At 45.4% G+C, this 26,412-nt stretch overlaps 1 protein-coding gene across 1 annotated transcript in view; it reads left to right on the top strand.

The window, feature by feature from the left end:
- The window catches only part of TMC6 (transmembrane channel like 6), a 31,218-nt gene extending 5,509 nt beyond the window's left edge, over positions 1 to 25,709 (top strand). The window contains exons 4-21 of the mRNA XM_088475197.1: positions 196 to 273; positions 1,310 to 1,456; positions 2,893 to 2,998; positions 4,467 to 4,551; positions 4,655 to 4,909; positions 5,547 to 5,737; positions 5,825 to 5,969; positions 8,893 to 9,048; positions 9,142 to 9,314; positions 9,414 to 9,495; positions 10,296 to 10,393; positions 10,497 to 10,592; positions 12,939 to 13,014; positions 19,659 to 19,792; positions 21,485 to 21,661; positions 23,038 to 23,116; positions 24,437 to 24,508; positions 25,502 to 25,709. Of these exons, the coding sequence (XP_088331323.1) occupies positions 196 to 273; positions 1,310 to 1,456; positions 2,893 to 2,998; positions 4,467 to 4,551; positions 4,655 to 4,909; positions 5,547 to 5,737; positions 5,825 to 5,969; positions 8,893 to 9,048; positions 9,142 to 9,314; positions 9,414 to 9,495; positions 10,296 to 10,393; positions 10,497 to 10,592; positions 12,939 to 13,014; positions 19,659 to 19,792; positions 21,485 to 21,661; positions 23,038 to 23,116; positions 24,437 to 24,508; positions 25,502 to 25,522 (2,171 nt within the window). The 3' untranslated portion in view covers positions 25,523 to 25,709. The remainder of the gene's footprint in view (positions 1 to 195; positions 274 to 1,309; positions 1,457 to 2,892; positions 2,999 to 4,466; positions 4,552 to 4,654; positions 4,910 to 5,546; positions 5,738 to 5,824; positions 5,970 to 8,892; positions 9,049 to 9,141; positions 9,315 to 9,413; positions 9,496 to 10,295; positions 10,394 to 10,496; positions 10,593 to 12,938; positions 13,015 to 19,658; positions 19,793 to 21,484; positions 21,662 to 23,037; positions 23,117 to 24,436; positions 24,509 to 25,501) is intronic.
- Positions 25,710 to 26,412: the final 703 nt, after the last annotated feature.

Here is a 26,412-nt window from a genome sequence, read left to right as displayed (position 1 = left end):
TACCACACCTCTATATTCGGCAAGTATGACTTGTGTCGCCTTTATGTTACTACAAAGAGGGGGTAGCATTGGGGAAATAAAATATATGGTCAGCCCATGTTAACATGTGGAGGTTTGCTGATTTTCTTTTGTTGCTTTGTATCTAGTAGGTTTGGTGAGTGGTTGGAGTGTCATAGTGTTCTTTCCTTCTGCCAGGTGACCAGTGTGCGACACAGGATGACCACCACACGGCCACCATGAGAATCCTTGCCAATATGCCAAGTCGTACTATTGGTAAGTATAGCATAGTATCAGGGGCATAACTACCGTTGTAGCTGGCATGCAGCTGCTATGGTACATGAGGGCCCTCACAATTTTAATGTTATGGTGTCGACAAATGTCTGATGCTTGTTTTTAACTCATTCAGTTTGGGTCCGATTCTGAATCGGGCATCTCCACTTTTCCATACGACCAAGACAGGCTAACTACTTCCTTATGCTAATATGAAACTCCGCCAGTATATGCTAAATATCTGTGCATCGGCATGTGGAAGCCTATCCCGCCCACCGATGTTACTTCTGCATCCGCAACTATCATCATTAGCATCAGGACTTGGACCCACCTTATGCTGGGTGTAAAAGATCTGCCTGAAACTGGCGTCCAATTTCCGTCCTTTACAATCGATCTCGGAAGCCGGCATACACGTCCACGACACTCCACCGCTAAGGAACACTTTGCATGGTCGTCGCCCAGTTACTGCCCAGAATTGCCCATTTCACTGAAAACATTGGAAAATCCAGCACGTACTATTGATCTCCGTCCTTATGCATGTGTTCCGGCGCACGCGCAGTAACCGATTACTTTGGATACTTGAGTATGCTGAAATCATTAGCCACTGTCACTTTATGTAATGTCTGTGTTCTAATGGTAGTGTGCAATAATGAGCATTTCAAGCACAAAAAATATTGAGTTGATTGTTCATTTGGTTTTACTGATTTGGAATTGGCAAGACCAGAACTGTACTTTCCCAATGTATTCCAGTGAGTGAAAGACCTTCACGCAAAATTTTATGTATACAAAATTGATTAGCAGCTCCTTATTATGGTATGCTTAAGGATAGAGATGTCAACACAAACCATAGTACTAATTTCCCTTTAACTCTGAGATCGGCTAGAGATGGACAGATATTCAACTGCTAGAGCCATCCTGTGTCCCCCCCGAATCTACACTGACATTTATTTTCTTATTAGTCGTATAACAATTACTTTATCTGTTCCTTTCTTCACAACCTAATTCTCTTTCTCTCTCTCTCATTATGCCTATCCTAAAGGACGCTGTAAAGGGGCCATGTTATCCGAGTATTATAACCGCACAGTGAGGAAGCGACAATCTAAGAAGCGTCCATCTTTGTATAATATGGAGCGTAGTGCCAGACCCAGTGTACGGCACAGAGAAGAATCTATAGAAGCTGAAAAGGGTAAGGATTCTGCTAAATGAGAGGTTCCCTTGTTTGGACGGGATGCGGTTAAAATACAGACGGAGGGGTTTCTGGCGGTCAGAATGCCGGCGCCGGAATCCCAACACCTGTCAGAATCCCAGTGCCAGAATCCCGAAGGTAAGTATCAAGCATGGGAATAACTACCATAGCTGCAAGGGATGCAGCTGCTATGGGGGCCAGAGCTTAGGGGGGACCCATCTTCCTTGTCAAAGTTACATATGATATATTCATTCTTCACCAATGGGTGCTACATAGAGGCCCTTATAAACTTTTGCTATGGGGCCTGTAAATACCTAGTTACGCCCCTGGTACCAGGGTGAGGGGTTAGATTAGGCACTAGGGGGAGTGTTAGGTTTAGGGTGCGGGAAGGGGGAAGTTAGGGTTAGGCACCGAGGAGGGAGGGTTAGGGTAGGGAGAGGGTTAGCATACCGACCGACAAAGTGTCAATATTCTAACCCTGTTGGGATTCTAACCGCCGGGATCCCGACTGCCGGCATCCCATACCCATCCTGTTTGGACTTTGCATCAGATGTAAACAGAAAGGGTTGAAATAAAATTACCATAATACTTTATTCGTTACTCCTCTGATGAGATTTTATGGGTAAGCTAAAGGTACTGACTGATACAGAAATTGGTCTTCGCCATAACCCGGAACCATACTGTACTTGTGGGTTATTTGGTTTCTGACCAAATCATTCTGGTTGTACTTATGTACCTGTAGTAGGAGTTCAGATAGTAAGCTTCACTGAAGCAGGGACTTATGTGTCTGTTTGTACATCACCGTGTAGCGTGTTAGGGGCCCATTTATTAATGATCGCATTTTGCAATGCGATCAGGGCATCCAGTACCGCCCATGATCGCATTGCAAAATGCGATCATACCGGCTGAATGTACTATCCGGCACATGCAGGGAGACGGGCTCCGAAAAGAGCCCGTCCCCGCAATGTGGCTGGGGTGCATGCGGGACTGCTGCGCATGCGCAGTCCCGTGGACTGCACATGCGCGGCGCCCATTGCCGGCGGAGGGATCTGGGAGATCCCTCCGCCGGCAGAAATGCGGTAAGTCCCCATAGACTACAGCGGCTAACACTGTCTTCAGATAGCGTTAGCTGCTGGGGCTAATATCGGGAATGCTTCGCGTTCCAGATATTGATACATTTGGCAGCATCGCATCCCCCATAGAAACCTATGGGGAGGCGGCTGCCGGCGGCAATGGAGGGATCACAGCAGGTATCGGAGATATCTACTGCGGTCCCTCTTTCATATATCCGGGGGATACTTAATATTTGAGGTAAACCCCCGAAAACAGGTGTTTTCGGGGAATTTACCTCAAATTATCTTTGCTAAATGGGCCCCCTAGTGCTTTATTAATAAGGATAGTAATAGTGTTATCAGTGATTGTATCTCTCCCACCAGAACACCAAAGGCTGCTTGTGTCAGAGCTACAGAAAACATCAGGAGCCCAACGGATTACCCTGCTTAAAAGCTTTCCTCTAAGTCTCCGTGTGAAAAGGGAATTGAGGTAAAGCGTAATCAATCAACTTGTCATTATTTTCCACTCATAGAGCATTATACTTTTTAATATTATCTTTTATTTATAAAGAGCTAAAGTGTATCATGAGAAGTACACAGAGCATCTCTGTCCAGTGCATGGAATATTAAGACTATGGGGGAGGTGTATCAAACCTTGGAGAGACAAAGGGCCTGATTCAGAGCCGAACGCTCTGACCAGAGCGCTCGCTCTGAATCAGTGCCCTCCTCCATGAAAATGGAGCGGCCGCTCGCATAGCTGTGGGTGACCACCCACAGCATATGCGAGCGTCCATGATGATGGTCGCGATGGTCAAGACCATCGCGACCATCGGGCTTGCGACGGAGACCCTGCGGTAGGGTCTCGCTGCCGCAAGCCCTGGAGTGATTTTGGCTCTATCAGTGGGGCCGGCTTCAGACAGTAGGCGTTCCCATGGGAACGCCTCCGTCTGGCAGGCACGCCCACCAAAGGGGGCGTGCTGTCAATCAACATTGACAGCACGCACCCTTTGGTGCGAGACCCGGAGCGATGGAGAGCCCGTTGCTCGCCGGGTCTCGTGCATGCGCACGACGGAGCTCCCTCCGTCGTGCGCATGCACAGTGGGGGAACATCGACCCGCTTGCGAGCGTCCTGCGCTCGTGAGCGGGTCTGAATGACCCCCAAAGGCCCTCATTCAGAGGCGGTCGTTAGATGGAAACGGTCGCACTGAATCAGGACGGTCGCTTGCATCCCGAATGGCCGCCTCCTTGTCGATCGTTAAGCTGTGGGTTACCACCCACAGCTTAACGACCGACCAGGTTGATTGTCGCGATGGTGATCACCATCGCGACCATTGGGGCTTACGACCAGACCCTAAGGTTGGGTCTGGGCACTCGTAAGCCCCAGGGAGTTTTCTGCTCTGTTGGAGCAGGAAGCTCCCACTAACATCACTGATGATGTCACTGCGGCCGCCCACAAAATGGTAGGCGTTCGTTAAGGAACGCCACGGTTTTGGAAACCATTCCCCCGGACCGCCTACCAAACGGGGGCAGCTGTCGATCAACATCGACAGCCGCCCCTTGGTAGCGAGCTCCAGAGCGACAGAGTTTCTCTGTCGCTCTGGGGCTTGCGCTCGCACAGTGCGGCCGCTGCGCGTGCAAAGGCCTAACCATCAAGTCTGTTACGAGCGCATCGGTGCTCGCGACCGACTCTGAATAAGGTCCAAAGTCCCAACTAATCAGCTCCTAACTGTCATTTTTAAAACACAACCTGTAAAGTGAGAAATGCTGATTGGTTGGTACTTTATCTCTGTCCATTTTATCTCTCTCCTAGGTTTGATACTTCTCCCCATATATATGTTCCTATAAAGCATATGCTGCACATGTCTAGGGCCTATAGTCCCGCACACCCTACTGTCCTATATTTTCTTTAGTCACTGACTGAAAAACCACTGCATTTACCTTTTCCCCATTTGTTTCAGGTACTTGACATTAGATGCTGGCGGATCTTGGAAGCGAAGGAATGAAAACTCATGCTGTAGCTCCATAAGAGATAACATCAGTATGGTAAGACCAGAGAGAAACCTGTATTGTGAGCTGCTCATTCCATCAGTGCTATAAATTAGGATACAGGGGTAACCTTTAATATATATCTGTCTCCTTTCCGCAGGCTACACATAAATGCTGGCTCTCATTCCTCCCGGCACTCTATGCTTTGCAGCCTTGGCAGGTGGCTCTGAAGCAGATTGGAGGGCGATTTGGATCTAGTGTCTTGTCATATTTCCTTTTTCTAAAGACTCTCTTGGAATTTAATATCTTCATGAGCCTTTTGTGGCTTTTGTTCATTGTCACTCCACAGGCTGTGCATCCTCCTGCTTCCCCAAACACACGTGCTTTCACCAGCCTGGAACTCCTCACTGGAGCTGTAAGTGTGTATGATGATGGTTCTCTGGTCTTCAGTCAGCTGTGAATGGGATCTACATGGCTAGTCTCTAATACACAGAATTTATATTCTGTCATTGTTTCAGCTATGTATGATGGAGCCTCTAATTAATTGTAACTAAGAGCGAATACCTATATATCCCTCTGTGCAGGCTATGAACAATTTTAAGTAGTTGTGTCCGTCCATTTTGGGCTCTAAGGATTATATGGACAAGCAAGAACATTAGGGTTTAATAATATGCGCCAGCAGACTTAAGCTGTGTATATACCTTATGGCGGTGGACCCAGCGATACGGCCAGCGATGTAACAATACATCTCGTGCACCATACGCACTGCACGATCCATGTATCATTACATGCTGCATGCAACTACACGTGCAGCACATGCTATGGGACGATGCAATGAACACCAATACACGTTGGGACGATATATTGTTTGGTGTTTACCCAGCTGTAGTGACATCGATATAGTAAAGTCTTGCGTCAGGAATCTTGTTATATACTTGTCTCTTAATATTTACATTAGTCACATACACATAGTAGTAAAAAAAGTAAGCATGCCTGCGTAATAGATAAATGTTAGTTTACCTAATCTATCAAACACTTCATTTTTTTTTCAGGGTTATTTCTCTGACACTGTAATGTATTATGGGTATTACAGCAACGTTACCCTAAATGATGTCTGTTACCCCGGGTATAACAGGTCTGCGTGTCCCAGCGGCAGGACCTGGCTTCCCTACCACATGCCCTTGGCTTATCTGTTCACAGTGGGAGTTGGCTTCCTGAGCACATGCATTATTCTGGTATACAAGTATGTGCTGTACATGGTGTCTCATTGTAGCACATTGCCTTACCATTCCTCATGTCTGCTATATGTCACTGCCTCTTTCTTTTGCAGAATGTCCTGTTCCTTTGGCGAGAACTTCAGAGTAGGGTTTTTCTCTGGAGCTCTGGCATTAAAAGTTTTCAGTTCTTGGGATTTCAAAGTGACCCGTATCCGTTCTGTGCAGAGGCAGAGGGAGAATATCCACATGCAGCTAAAGGTGAACTTCATATCATTATTCTGCTATATGACGCTATTGTGGTAACAACCTCATGCAGTTAAGTAACAATATAAAAACAATGGCCCTCATTCAGACCCACTCGCGAGCGGCTGTCCGCTCACAAGTGGGTCGATGGTCTGCACTGCGCATGCGCATGACGGAGGGAGCTCCGTCGTGCGCATGCGCGAGACGCGACGAGTGAAGGACTTTCCTTCGCTTGTAGTGTCTCATCAAAGGGGGCGTGCTGTCGATGTTGACTGACAGCACGCCCCCTTTGGTGGGCGTGCCGGGGGCGTGCCTGCCAGACGGAGGCGTTCCCAAGGGAACGCCTACCGTCTGAAGCCGGTCCCACTGACATCACTAGTGATGTCAGTGGGAGTGATTTTGGCTCTGATAGAGCCAAAATCACTCCTGGCCTTGCGGTTGAGAAACTCAACCGCAGGCTTCTGCTCGCAGTTTCGATGGTTGCGATGGTCAAGACCATCGCGACCATCATCCTGCACGTTCGTATATGCTGTGGGTGGTGACCCACAGCTATACGAGCATCCAGGAGGACGCTCCATATTTATGGAGGTGGGCCCTGATTCAGAGCGAGCGCTCTGGTCAGAGCGTCCGGCTCTGAATCAGGGCCAATATTTCTAAGAAACAGTGGTTTGTGACTGACAGAACATGGTTTCTTTAGCACATGGATGTCATTTGGGTCAGGTGTTGTATCTACTTTAAATATTAAATTGCCAATTTATTGCCAAAACTGCCCCCTCCCCCCTTTCCTGTCCCAAGTAGTAAATTTGCTCTGAGTGTCTCATTGGGTATTCAATCGGGAAACCGACTGACGTAAGCCCGATCCGAGACCGGCGCCCGGCATTCCGATCGACGGGGCGCCGCGGGGTTTAGGTTTAGGGCACCCGGGGGGGACTTAGGGTTAGGCCCCCCCCTGGGGAGGGTTAGGGTTAGGCTAGGGGAAGGGGGGTTAGGGTTAGGCACCCCCGGGGGGAGGTTAGGGGTAGGCACCCCCCCGGGGGATTTAGGTGTAGGCAGCGGGGAAGGGGGGGATTAGGGTTAGGCACAGGGGGGGAGGTTAGGGTTAGGCACCCCTAAGGAGGGTTAGGGGGGTTATGTTAGTTTCTACTTACCTTGGTATGATCAGGATTTCCAGCTCTGTCGGGCTGCCGCTGCCGGGATCTCTGCATCTGTCGGGCTGCCTCTGCCGGGAATCGAACTGCCGGCCATGCATCAGCCGGTATTTCATACAGATTCCGTTTCATTTATCCTGCATCCTGGAGAATATTGCAGCTGAGTAAACCTATGCCAGTTGTACAGATCCACCTGATTTTTGGATTTGTGTAATTAAAACTGCTAAAACTAATGTTTACTGGTCAAGTGGGTAGATGGGTTTGCCAGATGCAATTGCCCTTTGCCAGCCCTCCCATTGTCTGGACATAAAGAGCAGAGTCTTTTGATGCTTTCCTTCATCACTGCCATTGCTTGAAAGTACCAAAGACCACCATGGGGGCTACGTCACAAGTATTCTTGATTTACATCATTATCATTTGTTTCTATAGTACCTGGATACTCCGTACAACTTTAGCCATATATAGATAGATTACCTATCAAAAAAAGACAAGTATGTCACTATAACAGTGATGTGCGGTGAGGTCATTGGCTGTGGAGGTAGTGCCTGAATAATGCTCCCCCTCTTTAAAAGAAACAAAAAACAGTGTAGGGTTTCCCTATTTAATAATAACCAGCACCGGCTGAACCAGATGGGGGGATAATGCCATAGCTGGGGGTACACTCAGTATGGGGTCCCCCTGCCATCACATTAACCACCCCGAAACTAGTCATCCCAGGGCTGGAAAGTGGGGATCCCAAAAAATTTAAATTGGGTCCCCCCCGACCAAACAATAACCAGCACTGGGCTGAAAGTGCAGTGCTATGCCCCGGACCCCTAGAGGCGGTGGGTGCAGGGTTCATGGTATGATAATACTGTTCTTTACAGGTATCCTACAGGTCCCAGAATGCCGGCATTTGGAGAATCACAAGTGCCTACATGCCCTGACCTTAAGGGCCTGCTGGCACCTGTAGTCCGCCTCTAAAGAAAATATTAAAATAAATACCAGGCACTAAATTTTTTACTAAAAGTTTATTATGTGACATCATGGCCGACTCCTCAATAGGGCTTCTGGCGTCTTCACCTGGGGGCCACCGCCTCCCCAAGATACTGCATCTTCTATGTTTGGGAGTTCTTGCACGCTCCTTTCCCACCAGCTGACTGCCAGCCGCTGCGTCGTGCTGGCTTCTATAAGCCAGCTAGAGGGGGCGGGGTGATGTGGTGAGCCATGATTGGCTCACAGCTGCCATCTTTAATTTAAAAAATTATGCTGAGGCGCCTTTTTTGAAATTGGAACTGCTGCCAAACTCTGCTGAATGGCTGGCAGGGACTTGATCCTATCGTAAGGCTATCTATGCCGCATCTTGCCGCTGCAAAGCCTGCACCTCCGCAGTGTTCCCACTGTCGTCCTGCTGACCACTACTCACCAGTGTCGTCAGCGGATCCAGTGATGGATCCGCTGTATAATCACATCTGCCTGACTGACATGGGCATGCTTTCGTGTGCCTCCCCTGACTGCACGTCCCTGCACTATAATGATCAAACTAATAACCTAGAGTAACTTTTTTTTTTTTTTATATATCTAATACATGTCATTATAGTATGGTTATAATTATATTCAGTTTGCTGGCATGATGCACATTAATTTGGTATATGTGGCCATATTGGTCATCTCCACCTTAGATTGTCCAGGTGTAAGCCCAGCGTCTGATGCTGGTATTTTCCAGTGTTTTGGCCTATCTTACGGCTTTCTTTGTGATATGTGTGTTTATTCCTGCAGTTTGGTATACACCTCTGGGTTTTCCATTTCAGGAGTTGCTGAGTGAGCATCAGCAGAATAAGCATCAGCATGACTTGAGAAAGAGGCTGCAGAGTGTATGTGTCCATGTCTTCTCCTGGGCTTTGTGTGTGGGCAGTTGGTTGGGGTCCGCAGTGGTCATTTTCCTCCTTGCAGAATATCTACATAAGGTCAGTGCTGAGTGGTCATATCTGGGTTATATCAGTAAATAGGAGCAAGATGTATTGGATTTTAGAAATGCCTCACGTTGTACCTTTGCACAGGATCACCGGATGCGGCTGAGATATAGCAGAGAGCCAGAAGTGGAGGCAATGCTGCTGCCGCTGCCATTGGCAGTATCTCTGTGTAACCTACTTCTACCATACATGTACCGTGCCCTGGGGCACTGGGAGCGCCTGGACTCCCCCATTCTGGAAGTCTATCTTGCCATCTGCAGGTTAGTAACTATCCAAAGTGACTGCTGATAGTTATTACTTGTACCATGCCGCCTCACCAACAACTAATCTCCGTCTTCTCTTACTGTCCTTTCTCCTAGAAATCTTATGCTGAAGATTGTCATCCTCGGCATTCTCTGTTATCATTGGTTAATAAGAAAAGCAAAATACATGGAGAATAAGGTATATGATGAAACGGCCGTCCTATAGTAAGGACATGCCTCATCATCAAGTGTTATCATTGGTTAGTAAAATACATGGAGAATAAGGTATATAATGAAACGGCCGTCCTATAGTAAGGACATGCCTCGTCATCAAGTGTTATCATTGGTTAGTAAAATACATGGAGAATAAGGTATATAATGAAACTGCCGTCCAATAGTAAAGACATGCCTCATCATCAAGTGTTATCATTGGTTAGCAAAATACTTGGAGAATAAGGTATATGATGAAGCTTCCACCCTATAGTAAGGACATGCCTCGTCATCAAGTGTTATCATTGGTTAATAAGAGAAGCAAAATACATGGAGAATAAGGTATATAATGAAACGGCCGTCCTATAGTAAGGACATGCCTCATCATCAAGTGTTATCATTGGTTAGCAAAATACATGGAGAATAAGGTATATGATGAAGCTTCCACCCTATAGTAAGGACATGCCTCCATCATCAAGTGTTATGGCCATGACAAACGATTTCAACCTATTATGGATTCCGCTGTAATACTGTTCTCTAGAAATTCCCATGTTTTAAATCTCCTACGTTAAGGCACTTGTTATCCACACATTTATGAACCTATATAAGACCTATTTTCTACCCGATAACATTTTCCCTTCAGTTTCAGGACATCAGTTTCTTAATGATAAATACTGAGTTTGCAGCAATCATTTTCCCACCTGTTGTGGCTTATCTGGAACATAGAAGCTCCTTCTCTCTCTCATTTCTTTACTTAGAATATGAACAACAGGCTCTTTGTTCTTTCAGTGCTGGGAAACATTTGTTGGGCAGGAGTTGTACCGCTTTGTGATCATGGATTTCATTTTCACTCTGCTGGACTCTCTATTTGGAGAGCTGCTTTGGAGGTAAATATCTGTCATTTCAAGCTGTGTCCTTAAGACCAAAGTCCCGTCAAGAGCCTCCCCTTCTCACACTGGTGCATACATGTGTACTCCTTCTTTGTGACAGGATAATCCTGGAAAAGAGAAGCAAACAAAAGTGCCGGCTGGAGTATGACATTGCTCGCAATGTGCTAGAGCTGATTTATGGCCAGACTCTGTCTTGGTGAGATCATCATTATAATTATTATTCTTCTAATTTATTTGTATCGTGCCGCCATATCGTGCAGGGGTGTACACAAAATATTAGACACTCACACCAGTCCCTGCCTCATTGGAGCTTACAATTAATTCCCTAACATACACAAACTGGGGTCCATTTTTGGCAGCAGCCAATTGACCTACCAGTATGATGTTGTCATTTGTGAGGAAACCTGAGCACCCGGAGGAAATACAAACGGAAGGATTATATACAAACTGCACTGCACTAGACCAGCCCTGGCCAACCTGTGGCTCTCCAGCTGTTGTGAAACTACATGTCCCAACATGCTTTACCAGCTGATCGGTGGGAGGGTATGCTGGGGCTTGTAGTTTCACAACAGCAGTGTTGGTAGATAAATCTGACAGTGTTTGCATAGTGTCTCCTGCTCATGGGCTGGCACAATGTCATGCATTTCTGATTCATAGTATTTATTATAACTCATGCAGAGTATGTGTGCTAGTTCCCTCTTTTTATGAGTTATATTAATTTTTGCGGTTTCAAATAAACCACAATAAAATGCTGTATTTTGTTATATTTGTGTGTCTGGATGTATGTAATTATGTGTGTGTGTGTGTGTGTGTGTGTGTGTGTATAAATAAATATATATGTGTGTGTGTGTGTGTGTGTGTGTGTGTGTATTATACCCAAAAAATACAATTATCCTGCGCTAAATGTCAATGTTCAACGGTATTCAATAAAGTAATTGATAGGATTTGAGAGGATTTTTGTAGAAGAGCAGCACCTCCCGGCAGATATCCTGTTAGTATAAGATCTACACCCAACACATACACACCAAAAATAACCAAGAGAGTGCTCACAACATTAAATGATGATTAAGAAATTTCAACAATTACAATAAACATATGAGATGTATAGTAGACTTTGTTTGTCCAGAGTTCATGCCTAAATAAACATAATCTCACTCTAGGAATTTCATCAAATGAGTTTGAGAGATAAAACGAGTCCTAATTAAATAATGAAGTCCTCTCATAAATAGTTTCTTCTTAACATGAATGAACCACTCGTAATGGAACCATTGTCCCTTAGAATCCCGAATTAGACCCTCATACCAGAAGCACCCAGAAGATGGTACAATTCACTCGTTAAGTAATATTTCAAACATTTTATTAATACAAAATTGTTGTTATTTTTAAAATATGTCTACATAGAACTCCTTAAAAGATGCAGTATATAGCCCCACCTATGGTATGATGTCAATGGCTTCCCGCCTACACCTACTAGAGGGTGGGAGCTCTTGACAGTGGCAGTTTGTGTGTGTGTGTGTGTGTGTGTGTGTGTGTGTGTGTGTGTGTGTGTTTCCTATTGATGGAAAAGTGCTGCCATAAAGAAGACACACAGAGCTGATATCAGTACCCAAAATTAGAAATCTATTCCTTTGGAAGGTGAACCAGAGAAATGTTGATGATCAGTCTGGAGAGGGACATGTATATGTGTGTTCTTTATGTCTAAGGACACTAAATTCAGGCACTGGAATAGCATCCCATCATGTACACGTCACATCATGCAGGGCCACAGTTTTAGCTGAATTGTAGCATGCAAGCTAGGATGTGTAGTTCCACAACAGCTATATGAATACCCTGTGCTACACCCAAAGCAGGACTAAGAAATAAGTGCGATTTGAACACTAGAGCACTCTATAAAGTGGAAATGCTAGAAAGATAGCCCTGATCTCCAGCACCTGCCAACAGGGTTACTTGTGGGTCTCTCCTGTCTGCATCTGGCACATTACCTTCCAGAAAAACTGCTGCTTATTGCTCATTGCCCATATTGGTACAGAACTTTTTAATGTGTACTTTACCGGAGAGTGACGTCTGGTTACCTGACTTAGAAGTCTACCTTTATCACTATTACTAATGCCCTATAGACACCTCCTATGCAGAACACTTCAATAAAAGACTGAGAAGGAGCAGGAGGGTTACAAGGAGAAGTTGTTTTTTTTCCCTCAGTCCCCTGTCTTCAAGGGCATGGAACATAATTTGTCATGTATTTCTTCCTACTACATTAGAAATAGCTTTTTCACACTCTTACATTGTCATTAGTTGTGGTCGCTGTCACACAGCTATGTTGGTTGTTCTATGGAGCACCGTCACAATTTGTTTTTTTCACATTTTTACGCCATGCACAAAAGCAATACAATATCCGTGTACAAGCAAAGAAATAGGCTCGTAAATACAATAATATATGCGTACAATAGTACATTTTCCTTTTTCTTTTATTTTCCGTATTCATTGTTTGATTATGTAGCACCTTTCTATCATTCATGTATCTTCTGTTCTCCTTCTGATGTAGGCTTGGTGTTCTGTTTTGTCCTCTCATTCCGGTTGTCCAGACACTGAAACTGTTACTGTTGTTCTACATAAAGAAGGTAAGATACCTTTCTGCAAAATAAAGTCCAGTGCTCTGCTAAGTGCATCAACACAATTACATCAATACTATATGAGTAGTAACCATATCTATGGGTGCTTTAAACACCCGTTTTCCAATGTGGTACAAAGCATTGTTTATGAGTGATATCAAGTGCTCAAAATTAAAAATAAATAAATAAATAAATAAAAATATATATATATATATTATATATATATATAGTTCCCTGGGAAAGATGCGGAGTAAACATTAAGTAGCTGTACTTGGAGGTTGCAAACTGCTAAGTATTAAATATTACAACAAAAAAGAAACAACGCTAACAAGTCAAATTAATACCAAAAAGTAGAGCATGAAACTACTTAAGTTTTAGCCTTTTAAATTATTGCCTTTTAAAAAATACAAGCATTGCATTATATAAGGCCCTTTGTATTTGAGGAATCGTGGAATTGCGCCCGTACTTGCATCTTACTGGCTATTACATATGACCCAAAGACTACAATTTACATAAAATATACATTACATGTATAATGCATGCAATTTAGAGCTCTTTATAACAGTTCTAACTATTCTAGGGAATGGGTATGTAATGCCGGCTGACGAGATGCCTCCTGTCAGAATACCGACAGCGGCGGCACGATGGTTGGTATCCCAACAGGGGTCGGGTAAGTATACTTACCCTCCCCCTTTCCCCGCCCTAACCCTCCCTTTTTGTAGTCTAACCCTCCCCACTTTGCTCCCTCCCCACTTTGCACCCCCACTTTCCCGTTAGTGCCTAAACTTAAAGTGGTGCCTAATCCTCCCCACCTAGGGGTGCCTAACCCTTCTACACTCCCTAAACTTAATCCTCCCCCCCCCCCCATGGCTAATGCTAAGGGGCGCCCCGAACTTACCTCGTTCGGGCTGGCGTCCTTCTGCATTCCGGCGTCGGGATTAAGGTAAGCGTTGGTTTCTACTTCAGGGTCCATAGGGGGTCCACAGGGTTGACCTTGGGGTATAGCTGGATCTGGATCCATGGGCACCACGCAGTTAAAGCTTTAGCTGCTCCCAGGATGCACTTGGGTCCGTCCTCCTCTATACCCCGCCCCCGAGCCACAGCACCTCAGTTTGAGTTGGTGCCCGGCCGGAGTCGGGTCACCTGCGCAGGGGGGCTGCAGGAGCAGCCCCCAAAAGCCTTTTATTTAAAAAAAAAAAAAAAAGGAGCCTGTTAGATTTTTTAAACAGAGGCTCTCTAGTGTGGCAGCGACGGGCTGTCTATGCAGACGCCCACGCTGCCGCTCTCCTTCCCCGCTGGCGCTGTGACGCCAGTACTGCACTGGGGATCGCGGCGGGGGGGCCAGAGTCCGTACTAGCCGGACTCTGGGTACCTCCCTGGACTGCTGCCGGAGTCGCCGGGGATAAGGTAAGCCGCGAGCCGCCGATTAGCGGCGGCTTGCGGGTATTGCCTGCAAATGCAGTCCTTTGCCCCCGGTCCTAGGGGACAGACCGGGGGCTGCTAGCGGTGGCGGCGGGCTCCCCCTCTGAGGAGGAATACCCCGTGGGACCACTAGACCACCAGGGATATACTGGCAAGCGGGAAGCCAGCAAGCCCTGGGGTTAAGAGACTAGCCAGGGGGAAAGCCTTCCCTGTCTTGCGGCTCCTCCCCTCAGCTCAGCGCGCCTTTCAGCACGCAGTCTGGCGTCGCTGAGCTGCAGACTCTTCGGCCACTCCTCCTCTGAGGTCTCTGGTGGCCATTTTCTCTGTGGCAACGCAGATCTCAGGGAGCACGCGGACCGTTCCCCTGTGTACCTCTCCCCCGATTTAAGGACAGCGTACACAGCACTATAGCCCTCCCAGACACTGAATCTGGGCAGGTTGATTGTAGTGGAAAGGTGCAGTGAGTATATCTTCTCTGCATGGTATGTGACTTTTGCTAGTGCTGCCTGTCTGTGCTTATTTTCCACTTACTGTCAGCTTATACCTGTCCCTTTACTTCTCCTACAAGCCCTACAGGTGTGTGGGGGAGGGGCGTTTCTACAGACCTCACCTATATAAATCACGTATTTGTGAGGTCAGTCACATACAGTGGTGTGCTACACAGTGCCATATTGTGGGCTGTTGTTCAAAACACCGGTGAGTGCGTTTACTTCTGCCCTGTTGCCAGATATATATTTTTTTGTCTATATAATATATTCTGTCATGTCAGACGAGGAGGTTGAGCGCTCAGTGGCTCCGGTGTTGGCCTCCTGCGGACGCTGTTCTGCAGGAGTGGATAGGGAGGATTTGTCACAGGATGGCCTGTGTAGTCGGTGCCAGGTGGCTCCTGGTCCATCCAGACCTTCTCTGACGCAGGAACCACCGTGCTGGTGTCTATTGCGGACCGTCTGTCGGTCCCGACTGTTCTCCCCATCAACATCCTGGAACTGCGGGCAGTATACAGGGTCCTGCAGTCGTCCGGTCCCGCTCTTCACGGAAGGGCGGTACAGGTGCAGTCCGACAACGCCACCACGGTGGCGTATATCAACCACCAAGGCGGAACTCGCAGTCGGGCAGCGATATCGGAGGTGTCTCGCATCCTGACTTGGGCGGAGTGTCACATTCCAGCGATCTCGGCGGTCTTCATCCCCGGAGTCCTCAATTGGGAAGCGGACTTCCTTAGCCGTCACAACGTGCATCCCGGGGAATGGTCGCTTCACCCAGAGGTGTTTCAGCTACTCGTGGACAGGTGGGGACTGCCGGAGCTGGACTTGATGGCCTCCCGTCACAATCACAAGTTGCCCGTTTACGGGTCAAGGACAAGAGACGCAGGCGCAAGTCTTGCGGACGCGTTGTCGGTGAAATGGGCGTTTCACCTGGCGTATCTGTTGCCTCCGATATCCCTACTTCCTCGGGTTCTGCGGAAATTCAAGCAGGACGGCGGCACGCTCGTGCTGGTGGCTCCGGCGTGGCCCAGACGTCCTTGGTACTCCGATCTCAGGAGCCTCTCCATCGACGCGCCGTACCTTCTTCCTCAGCATCGGGACCTGTTGTCTCAAGGGCCCTGCCTTTACCCGGATCTGGGTCGGCTGTCTCTGACGGCGTGGCTCTTGAGACAGCTGTCTTGAGGTCTCGGGGCTTCTCCAGTTCGGTTATTGGTACCATGCTCAGGGCACACAAGCCTGCTTCAGCACGGATTTATCACAGGGTGTGGCACACTTACTTTCAGTGGTGTGAGTCCAGACATTATGATCCTCAGGTGTTCCGAGTTTCTAGGATCTTGGAATTTCTTCAGTCAGGATTGGACCTCGGCTTACGCCTTGGATCTCTGAAGGTTCATGTGTCCGCCTTGTCCGTGTGGTTTCAACGGCGCATTACAATACTGCCGGATGTTCACACCTTTTTCCAAGGTGTTCTCAGGATCCAGCCTCCCTTTGTGCCTCCTTTGGCTCCTTTGGGACTTGGCGGTGGTTCTACGGTTCCTGCAGGGTCCTCCGTTTGAGTCTCTTGAGTCGGTGGAGCTCAAGTGGCTAACATTTAAGACTGTTTTTCTCCTGGCAATTGCTTCGGCCAGGAGGGTGTCTGAATTGGGGGCGCTTTCCTGTCACCCTCCTTTCCTGATTTTTCACCAGGACAGAGCGGTGCTCCGCACTCGTCCTGAGTTTTGGCCAAAGTGGTCTCGAAGTACCACATTAATCAGGAACTTGTTGTGCCAGCTTTTCAGTCCCCTGATCTTTCAGCTGGTGAGACTTCCTTAGATGTGGTCCGGGCGCTTAGAATCTATGTGGACCGGACGGCTTCGGTTAGGAAGTCTGATTCCTTGTTTATCCTCTTTGGTTTTCACAAGAGGGGTTGGCCTGCCAACAAACAAACGTTAGCCCGTTGGCTTCGTTCTGTTATTTGTGAGGCTTATGCACAGGAGGGTTTACCTGTGCCAGCCTCTGTTAAGGCTCATTCCACTCGTTCTGTGGGTCCTTCTTGGGCTGCTAGACGTGGCGCTTCTGCTGTTCAGCTGTGTAAGGTGGCCACTTGGTCTTCAATTCAAACGTTTTTGAGGTTCTATGCGTTTGACACCTTCGCCTCTCAGGATGCATCCTTTGGGTGCCGGGTGCTCCTTTCAGCACAGGAGCATCCTCGCCCTTAGTTGAACTGCTTTGGGACATCCCCGAGGTCAACCCTGTGGACCCCCTATGGACCCTGAAGTAGAAAACAAGAGATATGGTAAGAACTTACCTTTGTTATCTCTGTTTCTACAAAGTCCATAGGGTCCACAGGGCGCCCGCCCTGACGCACCTGGCTTCAAATGGGCTGTGTGGCTGGTCACCGGTTTTCCGTCTCCCATTTCTGTGAGTATGATTTCTTGTGTGTTCCAGTCTTCCTTCTCTCTGTTTAGTCTCCTCCTCCGGCCTTGGCTGCTTACCAACTGAGGTGCTGTGGCTCGGGGGCGGGGTATAGAGGAGGACGGACCCAAGTGCATCCTGGGAGCAGCTAAAGCTTTAACTGCATGGTGCCCATGGATCCAGATCCAGCTATACCCCAAGGTCAACCCTGTGGACCCTATGGACTTCGTAGAAACAGAGATAACAAAGGTAAGTTCTTACCATATCTCTTGTTATTTCAATGCCTATTTTAAGTCCTTGTCGGGATTTCCTTGTCGGAATTGAGACCGGTGGCATCGTGGCCGCCGGTCTCATAACTACATTCCCTATTCTAGAACCAGAAATTCAGTCATAAATTATATTTATTTATTTATTCCTAATATAGATTTAGAGATGGAATCCTCTTTTCCATTTGTAAGAGGTTACTTAATAATATCTGCCAATAGTGTAATCAATTGATAAATATTTTTCTCTCTGTATGAAAATTAGCTTAATCACCATGCAAACTGATGACCGTTTATCAGTGTTAGCAGTGAATAAATATGTTCTGTAATAGGAACTTAAATCCCCAAAAAGTCAGTGAAAAACTGCAATAGATACATAAATCCAAAGATATATATATATATATAACACAGGTTAGCAATAGTTAAATACAGAGAAGAATTATTGGCACCATATCTTTTTTGTTGCAATATTTGATATCAAGTGAGTCTGTGTTTATGTAAATATGAAAGAAAAATAACAAAACATACTTAAAAATTAGATCAGTGGTTCCCAAACTGTGTGCCGTGGCACCCTGGGGTGCCTTGGGACACTTGCAGGGGTGCCTCAGGTTGATGGTCCAGCACTAAATCAAATTATTTATAGTCAATGTAATGTAAATATGTGGACAAACAGAAGCGCAAACCTGTCCAACACCACATAACTGGACCTAAGGATGACAAGTCAGCACAATTTACTTCACTTTACCAGTTTTCTACATTTTTTTTTTAAGTTCTCAATAACATACTTAAACTTAGGGGTGCTGTGAAAACAGTGACACTGATACTCTGGGGCGCCGTGATTCAAAAAAGTTTGGGAACCACTGCCCTAGATGAAAATTTTCTGTATAAATTCATGTTTAAAATGTTTATATATGTGTTATTTTTCTGCTTATGAAGATTGAACCTCTAATCAAACATTAGTCCCTGTACTGTTGATCATCTGCCTATTTGCTATCACTTACGTAGGCAGTCATTGACTACCTAGCATCTGGCGCTCTCAGATGTGCACTAACGTTTTGGCCCAATTTTGCTTGAATATGTACTGTGTATGGTGAGGGGAATTCCCCTATTGTGTATTGATAATGGGAATCCTGAATAAAGCAGTAGCAAATGGTGCCAGACTCAAAAACACTTGTCCTATCCATACAGCGCCCCATATACTTGTTCCACATAATTTAACCAATTATTCTGCATTTTGCAGAATAAAATGTCATTAATTATGCTAATTAAAAACATCTGATTAATCATTAAGAGGGAGGGTGCACCAGGAGTTCTGAACCAAGGGGGCGATTCAGACCCGGACGCTAAGCTGCACTCTCTCGCAGCCAAAAGTGGCCGGGCATGCAAATGCAGCGATCGCACAGCCAGGCTAAAGGACGCGCTCTATGTCTTAGAGAGTGACGGCAGAGTGATCGCAGACCGGTGTAAAGATGCCCCATTTTCTTTCTTAGCACACGTCATCTCCAGGAAGTGTATGATTAATTAGTAACATCGAGAGCCATCGGAGCTGCTCGCATCCCTTAAGGTAGACCCTACCCTGCTGCAAGCACTGCGATCACTGCATCCTGAAATACAACCAGGTGACGTGTACAATGACGTCTCCATGCTAATTATGCACACCCATAAAACTCCATTTTGACGGCCAGACACGCCTGCGTTCGCACATCCACTCCCCTGTTTTCCAGGACCTTCCCCTGTTACCACCAAACGGCACTATCTGTCACTCAAAGTAGCGATCAGTCTTTATGCTACGAGCGCATGATTCCCAATCGCAGTGACTGCCTTGCACATATGCCCATAGCGAGCGATCGCGGCTTAGCGAGCGGGTCTGAATCGGGCCCCAAGTCCTGACATTTTACCTTTAAAATAAGGATACTCACCCGCTCATGTACTGTAGTAATTTCAATGGAGCGGTAATTTCCGGCAAATTTAATTGAAAAAATAACGTGTTAATGCTCCTAATTGAATTTGGCCCTTCGACTTCACCAGATACAATACTTGTGTTAGATCAGTACAGTACAGATAATATAATGTATTTTAAATCTTTTAGGCTAGCCTGATGAGGAACTGTCGCTCCCCAAGAAAGCCCTGGAGAGCTTCTCATATGAGCACTGCATTCCTCACACTGCTTTGCTTCCCCTCCTTCCTAGGGGCATCGGTATTCCTCTCCTACGCAGTTTGGTCGTAAGTAGCAGCTCAGTATGGTGGGTAAAAGTGTGCACTGGCATTATCCAGATCAGTGGTGTCTGAAATGCAGACCAGCAATAGCTGTATTGCTGCTTACACAGTATTATAGATTTCCCAGCAGCTCCGTCCATTCTAACCCTCACTCATGATGTTGCCAAGACAGGAATCTCTGTCCTAGCCCTGCCCATCCCTCTGTGTGCTACCCTATGAACAGTCTGTGAGCTGCTCAGGTTAGATGAGGGAATGAGAGAGGAAGCAGACCAGGCAAATGTGACTGCACAGCATCCCTGCACTGTGCCATAGTGGACCAGGACGGGTACATTGATAAAAGCCAAGGTGTAAGAGAGGGATCAGGCACATCTCCTGTGATAGCACAGGATTACTGCCAGAAACACCTGTCTGGCTACAGCCTGTACTCAGGACTCCTTTCTGATTATATATGGAGGAGCACACACGGGAAGGTGACCAGCTCACTAGGATGCATGTACTTGGGGGTAAGTGAGGGAGCATTCGCAGTACTGACCAGTAAGCCCACATTGAATTTGTCATATTTTAAAGTAAAGTCCCACCCACATAAAGGTTCTGTATATTTTGTCAACATTCATCATGTCGACATGGTCATAATGTAATGCTTGGATTGTCAACATTCACAATTTTGACACTTATTAAATGTTAACCTCTCCTCCCATAGCCTAACCCTAACATCTGCAGTCTAATCCTAAGCCTCTTGTTCATATAGACTGTTGATATTTCACATGTTGACATTGTGAATGTGTCAGCATTCTGTGGATGTCGCCATTTCAACAATGTCGACATGTTTTCCATGTCTGTGTTTTTCAACAATGTCTGCATCATAACTGTAGACACAACTGCATCCTCCCTACATAAGTATAAACCGTGCCTGAATTCACATCTGTCACCTGGCATCTGTAGAGTCGGAGCCTGCGTCTGCATTTTTGTTTCTACCTTTGTCTAAAGATACATGGCACACATAGGTAAAAACACTTTGGCCCCCAGCCCTGTCCCATTGAGCACTGTGGCCCCCATTTAAAAAAACTAGAGTATTGTGTATTAGTTAGTTATGTGATAACGGATCATGGAGGAAACAATATGGATGCCTATGTGATTGGTACATATGGTGCTTGTCTGTGATAGTAGCAAAATCCTGACCCTAGTTGTCACTGTCTTCCAGGAGGAAGCTTGTGTACTGTTTGTTAGAGGAGAAGGGTCATCAACAATCAATACATTTACTGATCATAAAATAAAGCAATCATATGGGGCCCGCGCACTTTAGACGATCTGGCACCTGATATGTCTGCCCCTGCCACATCCTGCTGCATGGGGTAGTCAGCCGCATAGTCTGGTTGGCCTGCTTGTAGGGCTGGCCTGACGATGCGGCTGATGACCCCACGGGAGCGTGCACCGCACAACATAGTGCGTACACACTGAACGATTTTAACGATTTGTCGTTCCAAACCGTCAGGATCGGGCAAATCATTAAAAAAATCATCATTTTTTTAATTTTATTTTTTAAATGTCAATAAAAAAAATTTAGTGTGTGTGTACAAAATCGTCCTTTATATAGCCAGGCAGTTTCCCAGCTGTACACTGGTATTTGGTTTACTCCACATCACATGCGTTACCATTATGTCTTGTACTTGTACCATTATGTCTTCCCTCTATTTTTAGAGTGAAGCCCTCAGACTTGTGTGGTCCATTCCGCTCTCTCAATACTATGTATGAAGCTGGGAAGCTCTATATCAAGAAGATGGAGGTGACAAACCCTGAGCTAGGCTGGGTCAGCTGGATTTATCACTACCTTTGGGAGAATACTTTCTTCATCTACCTGGCATCTGGAATCCTTCTGTAAGATCTTGACGGGCTTCGGTTGTTGGAATAAGGTTTTACTATAAATAAATCGGTCTGTAACATATAGAATTTTCTATACAGGGCCTTGTGATACGAATCATTAGTTCATTATAATATCTTTGAGAGTTTTACAATTTTGTTCATCTCTGAAATATTTTTGGTTACCTTTACAGTATCTTCAGTCAAACACTTTAAAAGTAAGAGAATATGCCAAACGACATTTACTGTATAACATATGGTCATTTTCTGTGCTGTCTGACATTGATAAAATTAAGGATAATGCACTCTCAATGGTGAAATCTTAAAAAAGTATGAGACTGTAGGCAGACTGCTCTTATACCGGCAGGCGCATATTATGAGAGGAGGGGGCCCGTGTGCAGTTTCCGTTCGGGGCCCCCTCCTCTCTACCTGGCGGCCGGCAGTGCACTGAGAACAGCATTAGACTCTGGGCACTAGAAGACTCTAGCGCTGTGCCAGAGTCTACTGAGCACGTGCAGGTCACCGGGGTAATGGTACGTCAGTCATTTTCCCATCTATTTCTCGACTGCACATGCACAAACGCTGGGAAAATGGCAGCCGCTTCATTTTGCAGGTGCTTTGTACAACGCTGCTACCACCGACGCGGGACTCTGGAGAGGTAAGTATTGCATAAATGGGTGCAGGGTGTAGGTCCCCCTTAACCTAGGGGCCACAGTGTCCACATATTCTGCACCCATTATAGATCTATCCCTGTATACAGGTCACAGAACTCAGAATTGACATGTTATATCCTTATGTATCACCTGATACATTATTCCTCTACACACAGGGTGGCACAACCTGGCAATGGCATTTACACGTGCAGACCTGCCCCTTCTCCCTATACCAGTAAGACCATATAAACTCCATAGATAGCAGCATCCAGGTGAAAATGGGAGATGCAGCAGTGCTGACCACTGTGCCACTTATAGCCTAAGCTAGTTGTGGAAAGATTTAGGTGAAAAAGAGAATATAATCCAACGAATTTTGTGCTACACCTCACTTTAGCAGGGATACACACAGAGTGAGGTACCCCTGCCGTAGTGCCCAACCAGCCCTAAGATGGTCAGCACAGGGCTGTATTCACTATGGGTTCGGGATTTCGATGTGTGGGTTTATAAGGCGACGCACATTGCTGGCAGTTTGGCCACCAAATCGCTGGCTATTACATCCAGCAAAATCACTGCAATTTGCAGCAGCCTATAAGTCACTGCAAATGTGCAGGCTATTAAATCGCAGCCACAGTTTTTCTGCTGTGTCTTAGCAAATTATGACGTAATATTGTAAATTCAGTTACTACAAAAATAAACATTTTAGTGATAGTCATTCAACTTAAGTGCTGTTTTGTGTCCTAGGGTTGTGATCTATTTCCATATACAGATTGTAAATGGACAAAGAAAAATCATAAAATTACTAAAAGATCAGATTGATAATGTAAGTGATTTTCTATCTCTTATCTGTTGTCTTTGTTTTTGTTCCCATCATTTTGTTGTCCAAATAAATTAGAAAAAATCATCAGTTGAATAGGGTTTCATGCTAGTAGGCCTACACAAGCATTATATTTTATATAGAAGAGAAAAAATCTATTTTAATGGCAAAATTTTATACCAGGGAAGAGACTCCAAATATTAACTATATATTTACTTCAAAAATAATATAATACAACATCATAAAGAAGTGCTTATAATCTTCAGACAATTATCCAGGGAAAGAAAAACACTTATAATGGCATTCATATATTTCAGATATGTAATAGCGGAGAGTATTATTCAGTATGCATTTTCATACACATAGCGAGCAATCGTTTTTTCAGCCTCCACTATAGTATGGGATAGAACTCTAATTAGGTAACCCACTATTTAATTAGGAGTGAACAATCTCCATGCAATGGTAAAAAGTATTGAGTCCCTCTGGCAGAAAGTGAAGATCTACTGTACGGACATTGGGCCTTTTTTACTCACAGTATATGCTTGGAAAATGCACAGTATATGCTTTATATGGACCTCGGCCTCGCTTTAAACAGGTTATCTAGAAGCTGCAGCAATATCTTGTATACTAATCTGCAGATAATCAATTATTCAGTGTTCTATACCCTGAATCTTGCTCTGAATCTTAAGCGTATAGCATTTGCTCTCTGCCATCTACAGTGTGTCCTGGCAGATGCATTTCATCCAAAATTCTCAGACTTTTTCAGAGCTGTTATTTTCAGTGTATACTATTCTTAAATAGTCTGCATGTGCTCCAAGTTTACATGAGGCATACATAACACACAACCAGGTCATAAGCACTAGAACATTTATTTTTCTTTTAATAGCAAAAAGTACATTCACTATAAGTTTTGATTTAAGTAACTAAAAAATCCTCTAGCATATAACAGATCTAATATTCCTCCTTGCATAACAAAGTAAAGAAAACTTTTTCAAATCTGTGCACAAAGTCATATAATATATGTACGATCAACGTAGAAAGCTTCAGAGGTGAACAGCTATGACGCCCCGGCTTACCTCGTTCAGCATGACGTCTGTCTAGATTCCAGTGTCGGGATTAAGATAGGCGTCTGTATTTTGATGCCTATCTTAGATCCCGTTTTGGGCTTGCACCGTCTGGATTTAGACTGGCTGCATCCTGTCCGCCTGTCTGCTAACTACATCCCCATCCATATAAGGATGCCCAACTCCACAGTACTTTTATATGTTATCTGCAGACACCAGTGGTGTACACAAGGTACTTGTAACTATTGTTTCTCTTTTCTAGGAGGGAGAGGACAAACGTTTCCTCATTGAAAAACTCCACTCAGTTTATGAGAACAGGACAAGGCGTTCTAAGGTGAACCTTTCATCAAATAACACGTGGGATTTTAAGGATACTTTTTATTACATATTGTCTCTCCACTCGCGAGTATTCCCTGTAGTTATTCTTTTGTCTGAGCACCACCGGTACGGACTAAGTGGTGCTCATGTAACAGGTAATCTGGGCTTAATCAGTGACTGCAAAGATTGGTGGAAGACCAACCATAGAGATTGCATTGGCCATAGATTAGGTGTGAGGCCAGCATTCTGCTCATCTGTGACACCAAAGGAGCTGGTAGTAATTGCTGGTACCTGCAATGTGACACACAGAACTAATGGGACACCTTTGTCTCTCCCCTACCTAAACGGATTGCTGCCAGGTTGTGTAGTGGAACCCAGTGTGTCCTGGCACTGTATGTACTGATCTTGTAGATGGTCTTGGGGTATTTGTTCATTCAGATTTTACAGAGATGCTCACTGTATTATGAACAGCTCTGTGATCAGAGAGATGATACTGGGGTCTATGTACCAAGTCTTGGAATGAGATAAAGTGGATGGAGATAAAGTACCAACTAATCAGATCCTAATTGTCACTTTACAGGCTGTGTTTGAAAAATGACAGTTAGGAGCTGATTGTTTGGTACTTTATTTCACTTTATCTCCCTCCAAGGCTAAGTACATAGGCCCATATAGCTCTTAGAATCTACATATAGTTATGTGGAGATTCTGACCAGAAGTGGAGGCATCACCAGATGGAAAAATATAATGAGGGGGTGGAGGGGCAAGTATCTCAGATATTGGGTTTGTATCTGCACTATTTAGCTTTAATTGTACAGTATATATTACAGATTATACACAGGGTACAGGAGGGGATACAGGCTGAATGGAGGGTGTCTAGCTGCGATTCTGTACTGAATCCCAAGGCAGTCTGGGTAATCCTTGCCAGTGCTCTCAAGTTCGTAGTTCTCTGTATGATCAGGAAATGAGGATTATATTATTCCTAACAGACCACTTGTGTTCTGTTTTTCAGCCCACGGTGCGAAAGAAGTGACCAGCACACTCAGCCTCAGGAACAAAGCTGCTTGTCTAACACTGGAAACTGGATCCCCGATGTGTGGCAGAGACTTACTCATTAAATCACATAACATGACAGAGGAGTACATGCTGCCAAACACTGCACAATGCAAATTCTAGCCACTTTTTATATGTTTCTATTTATAATAAACCCTATATCTGACTACCAGCCTCATTTCATCCTCTATAACATGCTGACACTGATAACAGAGACAGAAAGGAAATGACGGAGCCCTTTATTCCTCTGCTTTCTTTATGGGTCATGTACAAATGGGAATTAATTAATTGTGGATGACTGAGTCGGTATTTAAAAGAAATGCTTCTTTTTTTTGTGGTAAACTGGAAGTGAGTGGGGTTATTCTAGTAACTGGTTCATGTAAAGATTATGAGTATATTCTTTCCCAGCAGCCATTTTACACCTGCCAGACTTCTCATGCACCTTGATAGTCACCCTCAATAACTTGCTATTGGTTTTATCTTAAATGCTTTCTAATATCAGGTAAAAGCCTACATCCTATGGACCAGAGATAAGCAATTTGGATTTGGAAGAATGGGACAGAACAGAATTTTGGGAAATCGGAGCAAACTGAGTCACAGCTCAGCTCCTCCCACCAAATCATCGTTGGACAATGAGGCAAAACCTACTTTCCCGGGAAATTTTGGATCTCATGTTTTGGAAAACATAGACTGTTTCCTCCTGCTCTCGCCTGACATTAGAAACCATGAGGATTAATGATAGGTGTTATACTGTGCTTGTTACAGAGAGAGTGGGAGAGGGTGTAGGCAATTGTGTAGTGGTCGGCTTGCAAAGCCAGGAAACTGCATCGGTCGACAGTCCCTGGCCTTGCCACTGCCGGAAAATGAAGC

The sequence above is a fragment of the Taudactylus pleione genome, unplaced genomic scaffold, assembly GCF_031769625.1.
Source record: "Taudactylus pleione unplaced genomic scaffold, aTauple2 ptg000016l, whole genome shotgun sequence".
In the NCBI taxonomy this organism is placed as follows: Eukaryota; Metazoa; Chordata; class Amphibia; order Anura; family Myobatrachidae; genus Taudactylus; species Taudactylus pleione.
Note: the sequence above shows the minus strand (reverse complement) of the source record. Positions and strands in the feature narration are given on the sequence as shown.